At 43.3% G+C, this 17379-nt stretch overlaps 2 protein-coding genes across 8 annotated transcripts in view; one reads left to right on the top strand and one right to left on the bottom strand.

Moving 5' to 3' along the window:
• Positions 1–267, bottom strand: part of ERMARD (ER membrane associated RNA degradation) — a 29088-nt gene extending 28821 nt beyond the window's left edge. For 3 of the 7 annotated variants that reach the window (XM_070796576.1, XM_019967707.2, XM_019967711.2), the window contains exon 1: positions 226–264. In XM_070796576.1, the coding sequence (XP_070652677.1) occupies positions 226–231 (6 nt within the window). In that variant the 5' untranslated portion in view covers positions 232–264. Of the gene's footprint in view, positions 1–225 lie in introns of all 7 variants that reach the window. The other 4 variants (XM_070796583.1, XM_070796577.1, XR_011568605.1 and 1 more) reach the window with 3 other exon arrangements.
• Positions 178–16805, top strand: DYNLT2 (dynein light chain Tctex-type 2). The gene is made up of 4 exons (XM_019967715.2): positions 178–504; positions 10379–10585; positions 15152–15310; positions 16520–16805. The coding sequence occupies exons 1-4, from the start codon at positions 178–180 to the stop codon at positions 16628–16630; spliced, it is 804 nt and encodes a 267-aa protein (XP_019823274.2). The 3' UTR covers positions 16631–16805.
• The last annotated feature ends 574 nt before the right edge of the window (positions 16806–17379 follow it).

Here is a 17379-nt window from a genome sequence, read left to right as displayed (position 1 = left end):
GGCACGTCCTCGCAGACTTCAGCCAGGACCTGAGCCACCGAACGCGGGGTCGGCAACACCAGGGAGCACGAGAGCGGAAGTGGGGCCCAGCAGGCGCCCACTCGGGCGGACACGACCCGCCCTCCTCCGCCGCGGCACCGGCTGCAGTCAAGACGGTGCCTCCCGCGTCGCAGTCTGATGGACGAACTCAGACGCGCTCTGGAAACGCCGCTACCCGGACGCTACCTCCATGACTTCCGGCTTCCCGCCGCGACGCCGAGGGATGACGCGGGCACGCCACGCCCCCTCCCTGAGGCGCATTTCCGGCTGGCGCGACGCACGCGCGAGGCAGGCACTCGCGCGGAAAGCGGCGGAGGCGTTGGGGCGGAGGTTAAGGCGGCTCGGAGTGCCGGCGCGATGGAGAAGCGCGGTCGGGGCGCGAAGGCGCCCTCCATGCCGGCCCCTCAGCAGCCGCCGGTGACGCCTCGCAAAGAGAGGAGGCCTAGCATGTTCGAGAAGGAGGCAGTGAGTCCGAAGACGGGGCACGGGCCGCCCTCTGGGCTGCAGGACTCGCCCTTCTTTGTGGTGTAGACCGTGGAGCACTGCGTGGACCGAAACAGCTGTTTCAGTTCTCTTCACATTTACTCAGCTCAGGTTTCCCGAGAGGAACTTTTTCCAGAAATGCGTAATTTTAGTGTGTTTAATGTCATTACTCAAACCAGAGGGCAGATTTACTAACCAGAAGCCAGTGTATGTGTGCCTTAAAACAAGAATATTTGAATATACCAAGCAGAACAATGAGATGTTTTGAGTTTTTGTTAACAGCAGCAGTCTCAGTATTTGAAGAATATAAAAAAGAGTGTTAAATTGAAAGTAATTCTGCACATTAACTTACTGTCTGAAACTAATGGATAATGTCATTCAGTTTTATTGGGGATATAGCACCAGATTTCTATGTGACCATGATCTGGAAACCATTAGTGGTCAATACTCCATATTTTATTGAGACTTGTAAGAGAGAAAATAATTTATTCAAGGGTACAGAATTGTAGTAATTAGAGCTGGGACTTCTGGTCCACTTGTCTGTAACTCTTTTAATACCTACTTAATGGGACCCATAATCAACAGGATGGAGGAGAGAGAATTTTTGAAGATCTTGATTCCCTCCACACCCCCACCCCCAAAAAAGTCTTGGTAACATTTCAGGTTCTAATGACTGCTCTTTGCTGTCTCCGTTTTAGAGGAAAGAGAAACAAAAGGAGAAAAAAGTAAGGGCACGTTCACAGAACTGAGAGCACAGCAAGGCTGACTGCTTAATGTGTTGGACTTAAAACTCATGCTCCCAGAAACCATACTGTATATAAGTCTGAGTAACCATAGGTCACCTACAGTAGTGAAAAGTATTTCTATTTTGAACTGCCGTTTATAAACTTACTGTCTACTAAAGATCTGAAGTCTTGAAAAGTAAGTTTGAATCCAAAAGGAGGGGACGACAGACAGGTACATTTGGTGTACTCCCGGGGTCCAGCCCCGGCTGATCCAGGGTATTCGAAGGGGAGACGGCTTAGGCGACTATTTAAATATTCATCAAAGATATAAAGAGTAATAGAATGAGGATAGCTCAGTAGGAAAATTCAGTGGAGAAAAGAGGCTGAGTAGCTTGGTTTACGCGGGAGACCAATAAAACTTCAAGACAAGAAGTTTCCACCACTTACGTAGGCCACAGGCGTCCTTCCGCTCTCCCGAAGGAGAGGAGACACTGAGGCCTCCCCGGTCAGATCTTAGAAGCCCAGGCATAATTAGTAAGCATGGCGGGTTCCTCGCTCCAGATGGAGACTCAGCCAGAGTGAGAGAGAGAGCACGACATGGGGAGACCAGTATTTCGAGAAACTGATCCCAATTCTTTATTTTCCAGAGTCTGTTTTTATACACTGAGATGTTATACAAAAGTCACGTGGGGACAGCAGTCCTGACTTTTATTAAAGTCAGGTGCTTCATACAAATGTATACAGAGGTCTTAGGGGTGTTACATCATCTTCTGGCCAGGGGGGCCTGCTGACAATTTATGACCCTCTCCTTGTGACAGTGGTCAGTCAACCAGAACACTTTTTTCTCCAAGGGTGATTATTCTTAAAACAGACGCCACCCAAATAAAGTTACATTCCTATAGGGTGAGGGTGTAGTGGGTTTTAGTTAAGGAAAGAATTTACTTAGCCTAAGGTCTAACGTGATTAATATCAAAGGTTAATACTTATTTCTTCTATATATTCATTAATGTGTGTAAGGGCAGGGGATGTGGAGACTTAGCAACAAACATTGGCTCAACAAATGAAAAACCCTTCACCAATACAGTTTTTAATCAGCCCATCATACTTATACTAATAGTTTTCTAACTTTTCTAAGGAACCTGTTTTTAGAAGGTTTAAAGCATCTCGTGCCTCTCACGTTTGGGAGGCTGTGAGCAATCACATGTGGCCGGACAAGCCCGTCAGGCAGGCTAGAGAACCTTCAGAGGAGTTTGTAGGTTGAAACACTCCTATCACGCCCAGGAATTATTATAAACTGGAGCTCTAAGTTAACTCCTCCGAAAGAGGTGGTGGGAGACAGCCCCCCGTAAAGTCAGAGGTGTAGGTGAGAGCACAAAGTAGTAAAGTAGGCAGGCTCTGGTTATGGGGGTAGATGCTCAAGGATTTCCAGGGGGACTCCTGAGGCTTGATCCTGCCTTTGCGTATGTCGAGCCTCCTTCCTCATGACCTTTGCCATGGGCGGAGTACCTCACACTGGCCCCCAACAGTGTACAAGCCAGAATCTGGGGAAAGGGGGACATGGACAAGGCAGTTATTTCTTATTTGAGAATGAATGTGATTAATTATAGTTGTCTCTAAAGTCTGAGCTTTTACAGGTCAGAAATTTGAAATGAGGGATAAATGGAAAGAGACTCAGACTTCACAAATGCTCATTAAGTGTGCCTGAGGACAATGAGTTACTAATTGTCGTTCCTAACTTTTAGGTAGCTGATTACTGTCATGATCCTGAGCACAAAACTTAGGACACACAATTTAATCATTATAAGTATCTTTTGATTTTCTCTCTCCTGTGCCCATTTATTTTCTTTCATAGTAGCATCTCAGTTTTCCTTTGGAGAATGAACTCATTCCCCATTAAATAGAGTTTTGGTGGGACTGTCAATCACCCTCCTTAACTTTATCCTTACGATGAGACCAAAACTAGGCTGATTAGATGAACTCTCCCTGGAATAATTCAGGAAAATGATCGAGATTAAATTGAAGTGGCATACTGAAGTGCCTTAAGTGCCTGGTTCTTCAGCGTTTTCTTCCATTCTCTGAGCTACGTCATGTCTTTCCAATTAGTTATGTACATGGTCAACAAGAATCAGTTCCTGTTGCTTGGCAACCAACAATTCCAAAACCTTAAATTACTGATAATTGAAAACTTGATTAGTCTCACTTGTCTACATACATTTGAAAATCTAATTAAAATAAACTGAGTGGAATCAACAGCAGATTTGACACTGCAGAACAGTATTAGTGAATTAGAGATGGCAGTAGGAAACCAAAAAAAAAAAAAAATTAGACATCAGTGATCTATGGAAAAATTTGAGGCAAAACTTTTATTATCTTTGGAGTCCTTTGTGAGGAGAGGGGACTAATTGACCAAGACTTCAGAGAAAACTCAAGTAAATAAAATTAGAAATTAAAAGAGAACAAATTAACATTGATATAACAAATACAAAAGATCATAAGAAATCACTGTGCCAATTATTTGGGCAACCTAGAAGAAATGGATAAATTCCTAGTAACATACAGCCTTCCAAGACTGAATCATGAAGAAAGAGAAAATCTGAATTCACAGATCGATTACTAGTGAGGAGATGGAATCAGTAATCAAAACCCTCCCTAAAACAAAACACTAGGACCAGATGGCCTCACTGGTGGGGTCTGTGGAATAGTAAAAGAATTAATGCCAGTCCTTATCAAACTCTTCCAAAAAATAGAGAAAGGAATACTTGCAAACTAATTTTCAAGGCCAGCATTACCCTAATACACAGCCAGCCAAGTTTACAATAAGAAAATTACGGGCCAGTGTTCCTGATGAACATAGATAGAAAAATCCCCAATAAAATACTTGCAAACTGAATTCAACAGTACTTAAAAAAAATAATATAGGAGTATTTTTATGAGTATGCTGTTAGCTATGGGCCTTTGATGTAGAGATAGAGCCTTTATTATGCTGAGGTACATTCCCTATATAACCACTTTGTTGAGAGTTTTTTCCTTTAATCAGAAATGGGCACTAATTTTTGTCAAAGCTTTTTCTGTATCATATTGCTTACTTTGCAGATGTTGAGCCATCCTTCAGTCAGTTCAGTTGCTCAGTCCTGTCCGACTCTTACAACTCCATGGACTGCAGCACTCCAGGCTTCTTGTCCATCACCAACTCCTGGAGCTTGCTCACATGTCCATCAAGTTGGACAACCAACCGTCTCATCCTCTGTCATCCCCTTCTCCTGCCTTCAATCTTTCCCAGCATCACGTTCTTTCCCAGTGAGTGAGTTCTTTGCCTCAGGTGGCCAAAATATTAGAGCTTTCAGTTCAGTTCAGTCGCTCAGTCCTGTCCAACTCTTTGCGACCCCATGAATCGCAGCACACCAGGCCTCCCTGTCCATCACCAACTCCCAGAGTTCACTCAGACTCAGGTCCATCGAGTCAGTGATGCCATCCAGCCATCTCATCCTCCATCGTCCCCTTCTTCTGCCCCCAATCCCTCCCAGCATCAGAGTCTTTTCCAGTGAGTCAACTCTTCACATGAGGTGGCCAAAGTACTGGAGTTTCAGCTTTAGCATCATTCCTTCCAAAGAAATGCCAGGGCTGATCTCCTTCAGAATGGACTGGTTTCATCTCCTTGCAGTCCAAGGGATTCTCAAGAGTCTTCTCCAACACCACAGTTCAAAAGCATCAGTTCTTCAGTGCTCAGCTCTCTCTATAGTCCAACTCTCACATCCATACATGACCACTGGAAAAACCATAGCCTTGATTAGACAGACCTTTGTTGACAAAGTAATGTCTCTGCTTTTTCATATGCTATCAAGGGAGGGGGGAGGGAGGGGGGTGCAGGATTGGGAACACGTTTACACCCATGGCGGATTCATGTTGATGTATGGCAAAACCAATACAATATTGTAATTAGCCTCCAATTAAATAAGTTTAAAAAAAATATGCAATCTAGGTTGGTCATAACTTTAGTTTCAAGGAGTAAGTGTCTTTTGATTAGACCTTTAGCTTCAGCATCAGTTCTAAAGAATATTCAGGACTGATTTTCTTTAGGATTGACTGATTTGAACTCCTTGCAGTCCAAGGGACTCAAGTCTTCTTCAACACCACAGTTTAAAAGCATCAATTCTTCACTGCTCAGCTTTCTTTATGGTCCAGTTCTCACATCCATACATGACTACTGGGAAAACCATAGCTTTGACTAGAGGGACCTTTGTTGGCAAAGTAATGTCTTTGCTTTTTAATATGATATCTAGGTTTGTTTTCTTGCAAGGAGCAAGCATCTTTTAATTTCATGGCTGCAGTCACCATCTGCAGTGATTTTGGAGCCCACGAAAATAAAGTCTGTCACTGTTTCCATTGTTTCCCTATCTATTTGCTGTGAAAAGCATCACTACAAACAAAGCTAGTGGAGGGGATAGAATTCCAGTTGAGCTATTCCAAATCCTGAAAGATGATGTTGTGAAAGTGCTGCACTCAATTTGCCAGCAAATTTGGAAAACTCAGCAGTGGCCACAGGACCGGAAAAGGTCAGTTTTCATTCCAATCCCAAAGAAAGGCAATGCCAAAGAATGCTCAAACTACCACACAATTGCACTCATCTCACACGCTAGTAAAGTAATGCTCAAAATTCTCCAAGCCAGGCTTTAGCAATACATGAACCGTGAACTTCCTGATGTTCAAGCTGGTTTTAGAAAAGGCAGAGGAACCAGAGATCAAATTGCCAGCATCCGCTGGATCATGGAAAAAGCAAGAGAGTTCCAGAAAAACATCTATTTCTGCTTTATTGACTATGCCAAAGCCTTTGTGTGGATCACAATAAACTGGAAAATTCTGAAAGAAATGGGCATACCAGACCACGTGACCTGCCTCTTGAGAAATTTGTATGCAGGTCAGGAGGCAACAGTTAGAACTGGACATGGAACAACAGACTGGTTCCAAATAGGAAAAGGAGTACGTCAAGGCTGTATATTGTCACCCTGTTTATTTAACTTATATGCAGAGTACTTCATGAGAAACACTGGACTGGAAGAAACACAAGCTGGAATCAAGATTGCTGGGAGAAATATCAATAACCTCAGATATGCAGATGACACCACCCTTATGGGAGAAAATGAAGAGGAACTCAAAAGCCTCTTGATGAAAGTGAAAGAGGAGAGTGAAAAAGTTGGCTTAAAGCTCAACATTCAGAAAATGAAGATCATGGCATCTGGTCCCATCACTTCATGGGAAATAGATGGGGAAACAGTGCAGACAGTGTCAGACTTTATTTTTTTGGGCTCCCAAATCACTGCAGATGGTGACTGCAGCCATGAAATTAAAAGACGCTTACTCCTTGGAAGGAAAGTTATGACCAACCTAGATAGCATGTTCAAAAGCAGAGACATTACTTTGCCAACAAAGGTCCGTCTAGTCAAGGCTATGGTTTTTCCTGTGGTCATGTATGGATGTGAGAGTTGGACTGTGAAGAAGGCTGAGCGCCGAAGAATTGATGGCTTTTGAACTGTGGTGTTGAAGAAGACTCTTGAGAGTCCCTTGGACTGCAAGGAGATCTAACCAGTCCATTCTGAAGGAGATCAGCCCTGGGATTTCTTTGGAAGGAATGATGCTAAAGCTGAAACTCCAGTACTTTGGCCACCTCATTGTTGGGGATTTTTCTCCCCGGGACTTGGAAGCTGAAAGAAGATGAACCTGAAAGAAGGACACTTGGACAGTCTCTGGCAAGGACAGGCAAGTTTATTTCTGCAGTCAAGCTTTTTTATAGAAGCAGGAACAAAGAGCTTAAAGTATACGGTCAGCAGAGTGCATACGGAGTTAACACATAATCAGTAAAAACATTTCAAGGACAGCGTGCTCTAAATGACTCATGGGCTTATCCCACAACCCGCTTTCACAAGTAACATCCCTATTAACTCTTGGCGCCGAGCATAACCAAAGGCAGGAGATGTTTTTCTGTCTGCAGTGCAAGGCCGGGTATTTCTGGCCTTCGCCATTTTTCCAAGGACTTTCTCCTTTTATGGCTATTTTGCACTATGCTTCCAACACTCATGCGAAGAGTTGACTCATTGGAAAAGACTCTGATGCTGGGAGGGATTGGGGGCAGGAGGAGAAGGGGACAACAGAGGATGAAATGGCTGGATGGCATCACTGACTCGATGGACGTGAGTCTCAGTGAACTCCAGGAGTTGGTGATGGACAGGGAGGCCTGGTGTGCTGCAATTCATGGGGTCGCAAAGAGTCCGACACGACTGAGCGACTGATCTGATCTGATCTGATCTGATGAGACTGAGTGCCATGATCTTAGTTGTTTCAATGTTGAGTTTTAAGCCAGCTTTTCACTCTCCTCTTTCACTTTAATCAAGAGGCTCTTTAGTTCCTCTTAGCTTTCTGCCGTAAGGGTGGTGTCGTCTGCATATCTGAGGTTATTGCTGTTTCTCCCAGCAGTGTTGATTCCAGCCTGTATTTCATGCAGCCCAGTATTTTGCATGATGTGCTCTGCATGTAAGTTAAATAAGCAGGGTGATGATGTGCAGCCTTAACATACTGCTTTCCTAGTTTTGAGCCAGTCTGTTGTTCTGTGTCCAGTTCTAACTATTGCTTCTTGACCTGCATACAAATTTCTTAGGAGGCAGGTAAGGTGGTCTGGTATGTCGAAAATGTTCTAGTTTGTTGTGATTCACACATTCGAAGGCTTTAGCATAGTCAGTGAAGAAGATGTTTTCTGGAATTCTCTTGCTTTCTCAGTGATCCAGAGGATGTTGGCAATTTGATCTCTGGTTCCTCTGCCTTTTCTAAATCCAGCTTGAACATCTGGAAGTTCTTGGTTCACATACTGTTGAAGCCTAGCTTGGAGAATTTTGAGTGTTACTTTGCTAGTGTGTGAGATGAGTGCAGTTGTGCAGTAGTTTGAACATTCTTTGGCATTGCCTTTTTGACCTTTTCCAGTTCTGTGGCCACTGCTGAGTTTTCCAAAAGTGCTGGTATTTTGAATGCAGCACTCGAACAGCATTATCTTTTAGGTTTTGAAATAGTTCAGCTGGAATTCCATCACCTCCACTAGCTTTGTTCATAGTCATGCATCCTAAGGCCCACTTTGCACTCCAGGATGTCTGGCTCCAGGTGAGTTATCACATCATCGAGGTTATCTGAGCCATCCTTGCATTCCTGGAATAAACAGGCATCCCTGGAATAAATTCCATTCGCCTGTTCAAATCCTTCAGTGGTTCCTCATTGTTCTGGGAGTAAGTTTCAACTTCCCTTTCATATTCTACTTAGTCCTACATGATGCCTTTTAAACCTTATTCTATTACTACTATTTTCCCCACTCTAAATAATTCATACATGCCAAACACATGTTTATTCTCAGAAAATGTTAAGTACTTTGTCCTGCCTATTTCCCGTTCCTATTAGACATCAGCCCAAACTTTATTTCAGAAGAGACTTCTCCAATTATTCAGTCCAAATTAAACCCTCATGGTGAGTTTCTATCAAGTCATATTATTTTATTTGTGTAGCAATTACCACTATTTTGGAGAAGGAAATAGCAACCCAGTCCAGTATTCTTTCCTGGAAAATCTCAAGGACAGAGGATCCTGGCAGGCTACAGTCCATGGTGTTGCAAAGAGTCAGACATGACTGAATGACTTCACTTCCTTTTCCACTAGAAGGATAACTCCATGGATGCAGACTTTTATTATGAGTTAATACAAGTAAAACAATTCTGGTTGTTATAATGAAGTTCACCACTGTAACTTCAGAGCATAGAGTACTTAACTGTGTGTGCATGCTAAGTCACTTCAGTTATGTCTGACTCTTCCCAACCCAGGGATTGAACCCACATCTCATGTTTCCTGCATCTGCAGGCAGGTTCTTTACCACTAGCGCCACCTGGGAAGCTCCCATTCCTAACTGAGGTAAAAGTGTTAATTGCTCAGTCGTGTCCAATTCTTTGTGACCCCATGGACTGGAGCCCACCAGACTCCTCTGTCCATGGGATTTCCCAGGCAAGAATATTGGAGTTGGTAGCCATTCCAGTAGATCTTCTCCAGGAGATCTTCCCATCCCAGGGATGGAACCCATGTTTCTTACATCTCCTGCATCGGCATGCAGGTTCTTTACCATTAGTGCACCTGGGAACCCCATACTTAATCACGCTGCTGCTACTGCTAAGTCGCTTCAGTCGTGTCCGACTCTGTGCGACCCCATGGACTGCAGCCCACCAGGATCCCCCGTCCATGGGATTCTCCAGGCAAGAGTACTGGAGTGGGGTGCCATTGCGTTCTCCGTACTTAACCATAATAGCCACTAAATAAATAGTTCTTTAAGGCAGGTTGAATGTTATCAAATAAATGTTGAATGTCAAAAGCATGGAATGACATATATACCAAATATACCACTTTTGTTGTCTTTTCAATTAAAACTTAAGAGTAAACAAATGTATTATTTATTCAAAGATAAAATAATTAAAATTATAAGAAGGCAATAAAGGATAATATTTTCATAATGTCAGAGAGAAAAGTGAAAGTGAAGTTGCTCAGTTGTGTCCGACTCTTTGGGACCCCATGGACTGTAGCCTACCAGGCTTCTCTGTCCATGGGATTTTCCCAGCAAGGGTATTGGAGTGGGTTGCCATTTCCTTCTCCAGGGGATCTTCCCAGCCCAGGAATTGAGCCCGGGTCTCCCACATTGTAGGCAGACACTTTACCCGCTGAGCCACCAGGGAAGCCCCAGTGCCAGAGCAGGGAGCCTGAAAGGTTTTCCTTACGTAACTGTCTTTCAGCCACTCAGTTGCCCTCTCAAAGGCCGCTCTTGTTTCTAGTTCTTCCGCATCTTCCATGGATGTTCTAAACCTATGCATTCAAATTTGTGTTTGTGTGTTTTTGTGTTTATAGATAGATAGATGACACCTGTATATTTTTTCTCCTTGTTCAAGTTGATAGCCAGGCTTGACTCTAGGATTTCGCAACCACATAATCATAGATGTCTGTTGTAATGGATTTCCAAGCTTTGTGTCAGCCCTGTCCCACTGCCCCCGGGTCCTTAAAACTGAAATTTCATTATGGAATTTAAAAAATCATCTTTCTCTGTCTCTCTCCTTCTCCTTTCAGTATGCACAAATTTTAAGAGAAAGACTGAGAGAATCAATTCATGATGTTCAGTATGTAGAGCCTCCATTTGATGACTCAATTGCTGATCTAGGTAAAGAATGGAAGAGTGCCCTGGCAAAACTAAAGTTTGCTAATTCATATAGAATGGAGCCATTGAAAAAATTCCAGGCTCATTCGGTAGAAACAAAAGTCCAGCAGATACTAAAGGTAGGTTGATAGGTATATATGATAGCAATATCTTAATTTTGGGGATGTGACAAACCATGTTAAGATTTATGGCAGTATAGTTACTCTGACTGATTTTTTTTTGTAGCATTTGTCTCTGAAAGTACTTTGTAGTCATACTGAATAATCTTCATGTTCATGCTATGATTAAAGCTAAATCAAAAAGAATTTCTTTTGGTATTTCATTTAACAGTTCAGTTGCTCAGTCGTGTCTGACTCTTTTCGACCCCATGAATCATGATGTACTCTGCATAGAAGTTAAATAAGCAGGGTGACAATATACAGCCTTGACTTACTCTTTTCCCAATTTGGAACCAGTCTGTTGTTCCATGTCCAATTCTAACTGTTGCTTCTTGACCTGCATACAGATTTCTCAGGAGGCAGGTTGGGTGGTCTGGTATTCCCATCTCTTGAAGAATTTTCTGCAGTTTGTTGTGATCCACGCAGTCAAAGGCTTTAGGATAATCAATGAAGCAGAAGCAGATGTTTTTCTGGAATTCTCTTGGTTTTTCAATGATCCAACAGTTCAGTTCAGTTCAGTTGCTCAGTTGTCTCTGACTCTTGGTGACCCCATGAATCACAGCACTCCAGGCCTCCCTGTCCATCACCAGCTCCCAGAGTTCACCCAAACTTAGGTCCATTGAGTTGGTGATGCCATCAAGCCATCTCATCCTCTGTCATCCCCTTCTCCTCCTGCCCCCAATCCCTCCCAGCATCAGAGTCTTTTCCAATGAGTCAACTCTTCGCATAGGGGGCCAAAGTATTGGAGTTTCAGCTTTAGCATCAGTCCTTCTAAAGAACACCCAGGACTGATCTCCTTTAGAATAGACTGGTTGGATCTCCTTGCAGTCCAAGGGACTCTCAAGAGTCTTCTCCAACACCACAGTTCAAAAGCATCAATTCTTCGGGGCTCAGCTTTCTTCACAGTCCAACTTTCACATCCATACATGACCACTGGAAAAACCATAGCCTTGACTAGATGGACCTTTGTTGGCAAAGTAATGTCTCTGCTTTTGAATATGCTATCTAGGTTGGTCATAACTTTCCTTCCAAGGAGTAAGCATATTTTAATTTCATGGCTGCAATCACCATCTGCAGTGATTTTGGAGCCCCCAAAAATAAAGTCTGACACTGTCTCCACTGTTTCCCCATCTATTTCCCATGAAGTGATGGGACCAGATGCCATGATCTTTGTTTTCTGAATGTTGAGCTTTAAGCCAACTTTTTCAGTCTCCTCTTTCACTTTCATCGAGAGGCTTTTTAGTTCCTCTTCACTTTCTGCCATAAGGGTGGTGTCATCTGCATATCTGAGGTTATTGATATTTCTTGATTCTAGCTTGTGCTTCTTCCAGCCCAGCGTTTCTCATGATGTACTCTGCATATAAGTTAAATAAGCAGGGTGACAATATACAGCCTTGACGTACTCCTTTTCCTATTTGGAACCAGTCTGTTGTTCCATGTCCAGTTCTAACTGTTGCTTCCTGACCTGTATACAGGTTTCTCAAGAGGCAGCTCAGGTGGTCTGGTATTCCCATCTCTTTCAGAATTTTCCACAGTTTATTGTGATCCACACAGTCAAAGGCTTTGGCATAATCAACAAAGCAGAAATAGATGTTTTTATGGAACTCTCTTGCTTTTTCCATGATCCAGCGGATGTTGGCAATTTGATCTCTGGTTCCTCTGCCTTTTCTAAATCCAGCTTGAACATCTGGAAGTTCATGGTTCATGTATTGCTGAAGCCTGGCTTGGAGAATTTTGAGCATTACTTTACTAGGTGTGAGATGAGTGCAATTGTGTGGTAGTTTGAGCATTCTTTGGCATTGCCCTTCTTTGGGATTGGAATGAAAACTGACCTTTTCCAGTCCTGTGGCCACTGCTGAGTTTTCCAGATTTGCTGGCATATTGAGTGCAGCACTTGAACAGCATCATCTTTCAGGATTTGAAATAGCTCAACTGGAATTCCATCGCCTCCACTAGCTTTGTTCATAGTGATGCTTCCTAGGGCCCACTTGACTTCACATTCCAGGATGTCTGGCTCTAGGGGAGTGATCACACCATTGTGATTATCCATAAATTATTTATCTTTCAGGTTCCATGTTTCTCCCATATTTGAAGGAATGAGTGAAAAATAAAACCCATATTGAATATGTGCGAAAAACTGATTCATGACTACACTAAACATCCTAAGAATAGGAAATCCCCAACTTTTGTGTGGATTTTCTTCTTCATTAAACAAGGTGGAATCTGAAGTTCATTTAAGACAGTTGTTTGAAACTCAGACACATGTTTTCAGGCTAGTCCAACAAAGCTTCTTCAATTTTACAGTTGATACTGTAATACCAATATTAATTATACTAGCATTTGTGTCTGAAGGCTACATTGTTCAGATGGAAAGAATCCCCTTCACCATCTTTCCTAATAAAGGGCCAAATTAAAAACTTTCAAATTTCAGAATGTTTGTTTAAGGGGCCACCTTTTTGAATCCCCTTTTCACCTTTGGGCATCAGGCACCCAGGAGATTTCTGACGACCAGGTTCCCACTGTGGGATTCTACCCTGCCTAACCCCCCTCCAAGGGTACTCCTTGTTTAACATTACCTCCCCCGCCTCAAATGTGCAAATGCATTCCCTTAGTAACAACTGATGTAAGCTAGCTGTTGGGAAGAAGGCGTGCATTTAACTTCTTTTGTGTATATAATATAACATGTGCTCATGTGCTTAGTTGCTTAGTCATGTCCAGCTGTTTGCAACCCCATGGACTATAGCTCGCCAGGCTCCTCTGTGGGATTCTCCAGGCAAGAATACTGCAGTGGGTTGCCATTTCCTTGATTTACATCCCCTTAACTGTATCAGAATTAATTCTTAAATGAATATGTTAATACAGAAGAATATTTAGGAAACCCATTTCCCCCACCCCCCTCTACCACCATAGACATAGATACATTTCTAAACTGAAGTAATAATAACCAGATAATATTCAGAAACTATATTATGGCTCATAACTTGGAAATAAATTCAACTCAATACAGTAAAATAATCATTAACCCTGTGGCCTAACAGCAGGCATTTTGGTGTGTCTCTCACTTGGCCCAACAGCACTGACTGCGTTCAAGTTTATTTGGTATAGCAGAGTTTCATGCTGTGCTTACATGTGATCATTTACGGAACTGCATTGAGCAGAAGGGGCTTGGAACAGCTTATTGGATATGTAGGGGGAAGGCTGTGGTCACAAAGAGGCTAGGGATTTTCTTTTGTGTTTAGGGGACATTATCACCATTCTAGACACAGAAATAATATACACTGCTGGAGCTTGTAGGTATCTTCCTATAGCAACTATTCATTAATTGTTAAAATGGAACATGTATGTATTAATAGAGAAAGCCTGGGACCTCTTAGGCAAACTGAGAAGAGAATGGATGTTGCTAAGTGTCCAAAAGATTGAGCTAAATGCCTGAGGGAACTAAATGCTTCTAGACCCAGTTCAGATCCAAAAGCCTTCTAGAAGGGAAGCACAACCAAAAAATGGGTAATTTATTTGGTTTTATTTGCCTGTAAAATTAGCAGGTAGGCATCCATTTATCGTTAGAACCTAGAACATTGGTTAGTTTGTCATTGGTCTCAGTCAGTTAATCAAAGGCAGGTGCCACCTGCTCACCAGCTGGTCCAAGTCTGCTTGTGGTTTGTAGAAAAATGCAGTGCTTCATGGCCCACATCTTCTCCCCACTCCCAGCTATATATTAATTTACTGACAAACATGATGAGCAGTCTTTGACTTCCATATTACTCATCTGGAGGTCACAGAAAAAAGCAGTAGAGTGAGTAGCCATAGGGACAGGATTAGAAAGAAGTGGCCTTTAACTGAGGGAGACAAGAAGACAGGGATAGGGACTTCCGTGGAGGTCCAGTGGTTAAGACTCCATGCTCCCAGTGCAGGGGGTGTGAGTTCAGCTCCTGGTAAGGGAGCTAAGATTCCACAGGCCCAGTGGCAAAAAAACACCTTGTGTCTCCCTAGTAAATGTTTGGCAGAGTAACCTAGTAAAGGAAAACTTAAGGATTGCTGCTGCTGCTGCTAAGTCGCGTCAGTCGTGTCGGACTCTGTGCGACCCCACAGACAGCAGCCCACCAGGCTCCCCAGTCCCTGGGATTCTCCAGGCAAGAACACTGGAGTGGATTGCCATTTCCTTCTCCAATGCATGAAAGTGAAAGTGAAGTCTCTCAGTTGTGTCTGACTCTTAGCGACCCCATGGACTGCAGCCCACCAGGCTCCTCCATCCATGGGATTTTCCAGGCAAGAGTACTGGAGTGGGGTGCCATTGCCTTCTCCTAAGGATGGCTAATGAAGAGCAATTGAACATAATTTTAAAACCAAATCAAATTTTTTTCAAAATTGTTATTGAAATAAATTGGTAAGCATATCAATCATTTAATATCATTTGGTTAGAGATATGTGTATGTTTCCAAAAGCTGCGTATATTAATTAGACACATTTTCTACTTCAATTTTTATTTAAAATTTGAAAATTAAAATATCTTTCTTAATTTTTTTAAAGGAAAGTCTTCAAGATGTCAAATATGACGACAAAGTCTTTTCTCATTTGTCACTTGAATTAGCAGACCGCATATTGTCATCAGTCAAAGAATTTGGATACCACCGTTATAAGTTCATTATAAAAGTATTATTTATTCAAAAGACAGGTCAGGCAATCAATGTAAGTACCTCCACGTGGGAGCATGGTGGGAGGACTTGGCCCAGGGAAGGCTGCTGCCCACAGGACAGTCACCAGGCTCCCAGGGAGGAGAGAATTCTACCGCATCCACCTGCACACTTAGGGAATGGGGAGCTTCCAGGTGGACAGGTGGCCCCTTGGGGTGGTCTGGAGAAGGGGAGGTCATCCTCTGATGCCTAAACAACAAGAAGGAACCAGCTGTGCTAAAGATCAGGCAGCAAGTCCCAGCAGAGAAAACATGGAGTGCAAAGACAACACGGACTTGACTGATAACCAGAGAGACTGGGGTGTATTTAGGCAGCCCCACCCCAGAAGTGAGCAGCTTGTGACACCAGTCACGTGCTTCCTTATCGTCCTGTGGATCAGCTCAGTCTGGATGGGCTGGGTGGACTTTCTTCTGGCCTCACCAGAGGAAAGTGGTGCAGTTTCAGCCATCTGGTGATGCAGCTGGCCCAGAGGTCCCAGACAGCCTTGCTCACAGTCGTGACCGTTGGTTCCCCTGCACAGAAGCCATCGTCCTCCAGAGGAGGAATAGTGTCCTTACACAGGGCTCCTCACAGCATTCCAGAGGTGAGAGCAGAAGACTTCCTAAGGCCTCTCTTGGAAGCTGCACAGCATCGCATTATTTTGCTCAGGGCAAGTCCCAAGGTCAGTTCATATTCATGGGGTGGAAAAGCAGACTCAACCTCCTGAGGGGAGAAGCTCACCACAGAAAAATCAGATTTTGTGTGGCTTCGTACATGAAGCAAAGGAGTTAGGATTTCTCTAACAGCCTGCTTATAGGATCAGTACCATTTCTTCATTTCAAGACAAGACCCTAACAAACTTTTGGTTGAAGATCTGCGGTAGAAAGGATAATGCCTGACTATGGAGTGTGACAGCATGGTACTGCACGCAGAACCCCTAGACTTGAGTCACAGAGCGCCTCCTCTTCTGCCCCGGGACACACACTGCTAAGGTGGTCTCTCTGTGTTAGACAATTTACCCTCTCCAATAAAGAGAAGATGGGCCCAGGAAGCATCACTATTAAGTCTTATCAGCAAAGGGAAAATTGGACAAACTACTTTTAAAATAAAACTTCCTAAGATAGTGAGTGATGCAACTTCTGAAGAAACCAAACTTGTATAGATTAAAGAATCACTTTTTAACATGTTTGATCTGAAATGGGCCTTCTGAACATTTCTGTCCTAGATTGCCAGCAGATGGATCTGGGATGTGGCGTGGGACAGCTGGGTTTCCGCGAAGCATGAGACGGAAACTTACGTGGTGTTGGTCTTAGTATTCGCTCTCTACTGTGAATAGCTTGTTCCATGGACCAAAGAGTGTTTACTTCTAAACTTTCCTAAAATACATGAAAATTTATAGACTTGTGAACTTCGTGGTAGTTTTGATTAACTATATTCTTGTATCTCCAATTGAAGCTTCTTAATTGTATTCTTTTAACAACAAACAAGTAAAAGCTGGATTTTTACCTTTATACTTACTAGTTATCATATTTATTAACATTGTATTACCTCAAAGTGGAGAAGGCAATGGCACCCCACTCCAGTACTCTTGCCTGGAAAATCCCACGGACGGAGGAGCCTGGTGGGCTGCAGTCCATGGGGTCGCTAAGAGTCAGACACAACTGAGAGACTTCACTTTCACTTTTCACTTTCATGCACTGGAGAAGGAAATGGCAACCCACTCCAGTGTTCTTGCCTGGAAAATCCCAGGGACTTGGGGAGCCTGGTGGGCTGCTGTCTATGGGGTCACACAGAGTCAGACATGACTGATGCGACTTAGCAGCAGCAGCAGCAACCCCAAAGTATAAGAAGTATATGCATATTCCTTTTTCATATATACGAATGTTTATAGTGGATTATGGAGAAATTATCACTCTTGTTTTGTTGTTGTTCAGTCACTCAATCGTGTCTGACTCTTTGCGACCCCATGGGCTGCGTATGCCAGGCCTCCTGTCTCTTCACCGTCTCCTGGAGTTTGCTCAGACTCGTATCCAGTGAGTCGGTCATGCCACCCACTATCACATCCTCTACTGTCCCCTTGTCCTC

The sequence above is a fragment of the Bos indicus genome, chromosome 9, assembly GCF_029378745.1.
Source record: "Bos indicus isolate NIAB-ARS_2022 breed Sahiwal x Tharparkar chromosome 9, NIAB-ARS_B.indTharparkar_mat_pri_1.0, whole genome shotgun sequence".
Lineage (NCBI taxonomy): Eukaryota > Metazoa > Chordata > Mammalia > Artiodactyla > Bovidae > Bos > Bos indicus.
This window is presented reverse-complemented; position numbering and strand designations above follow the sequence as displayed.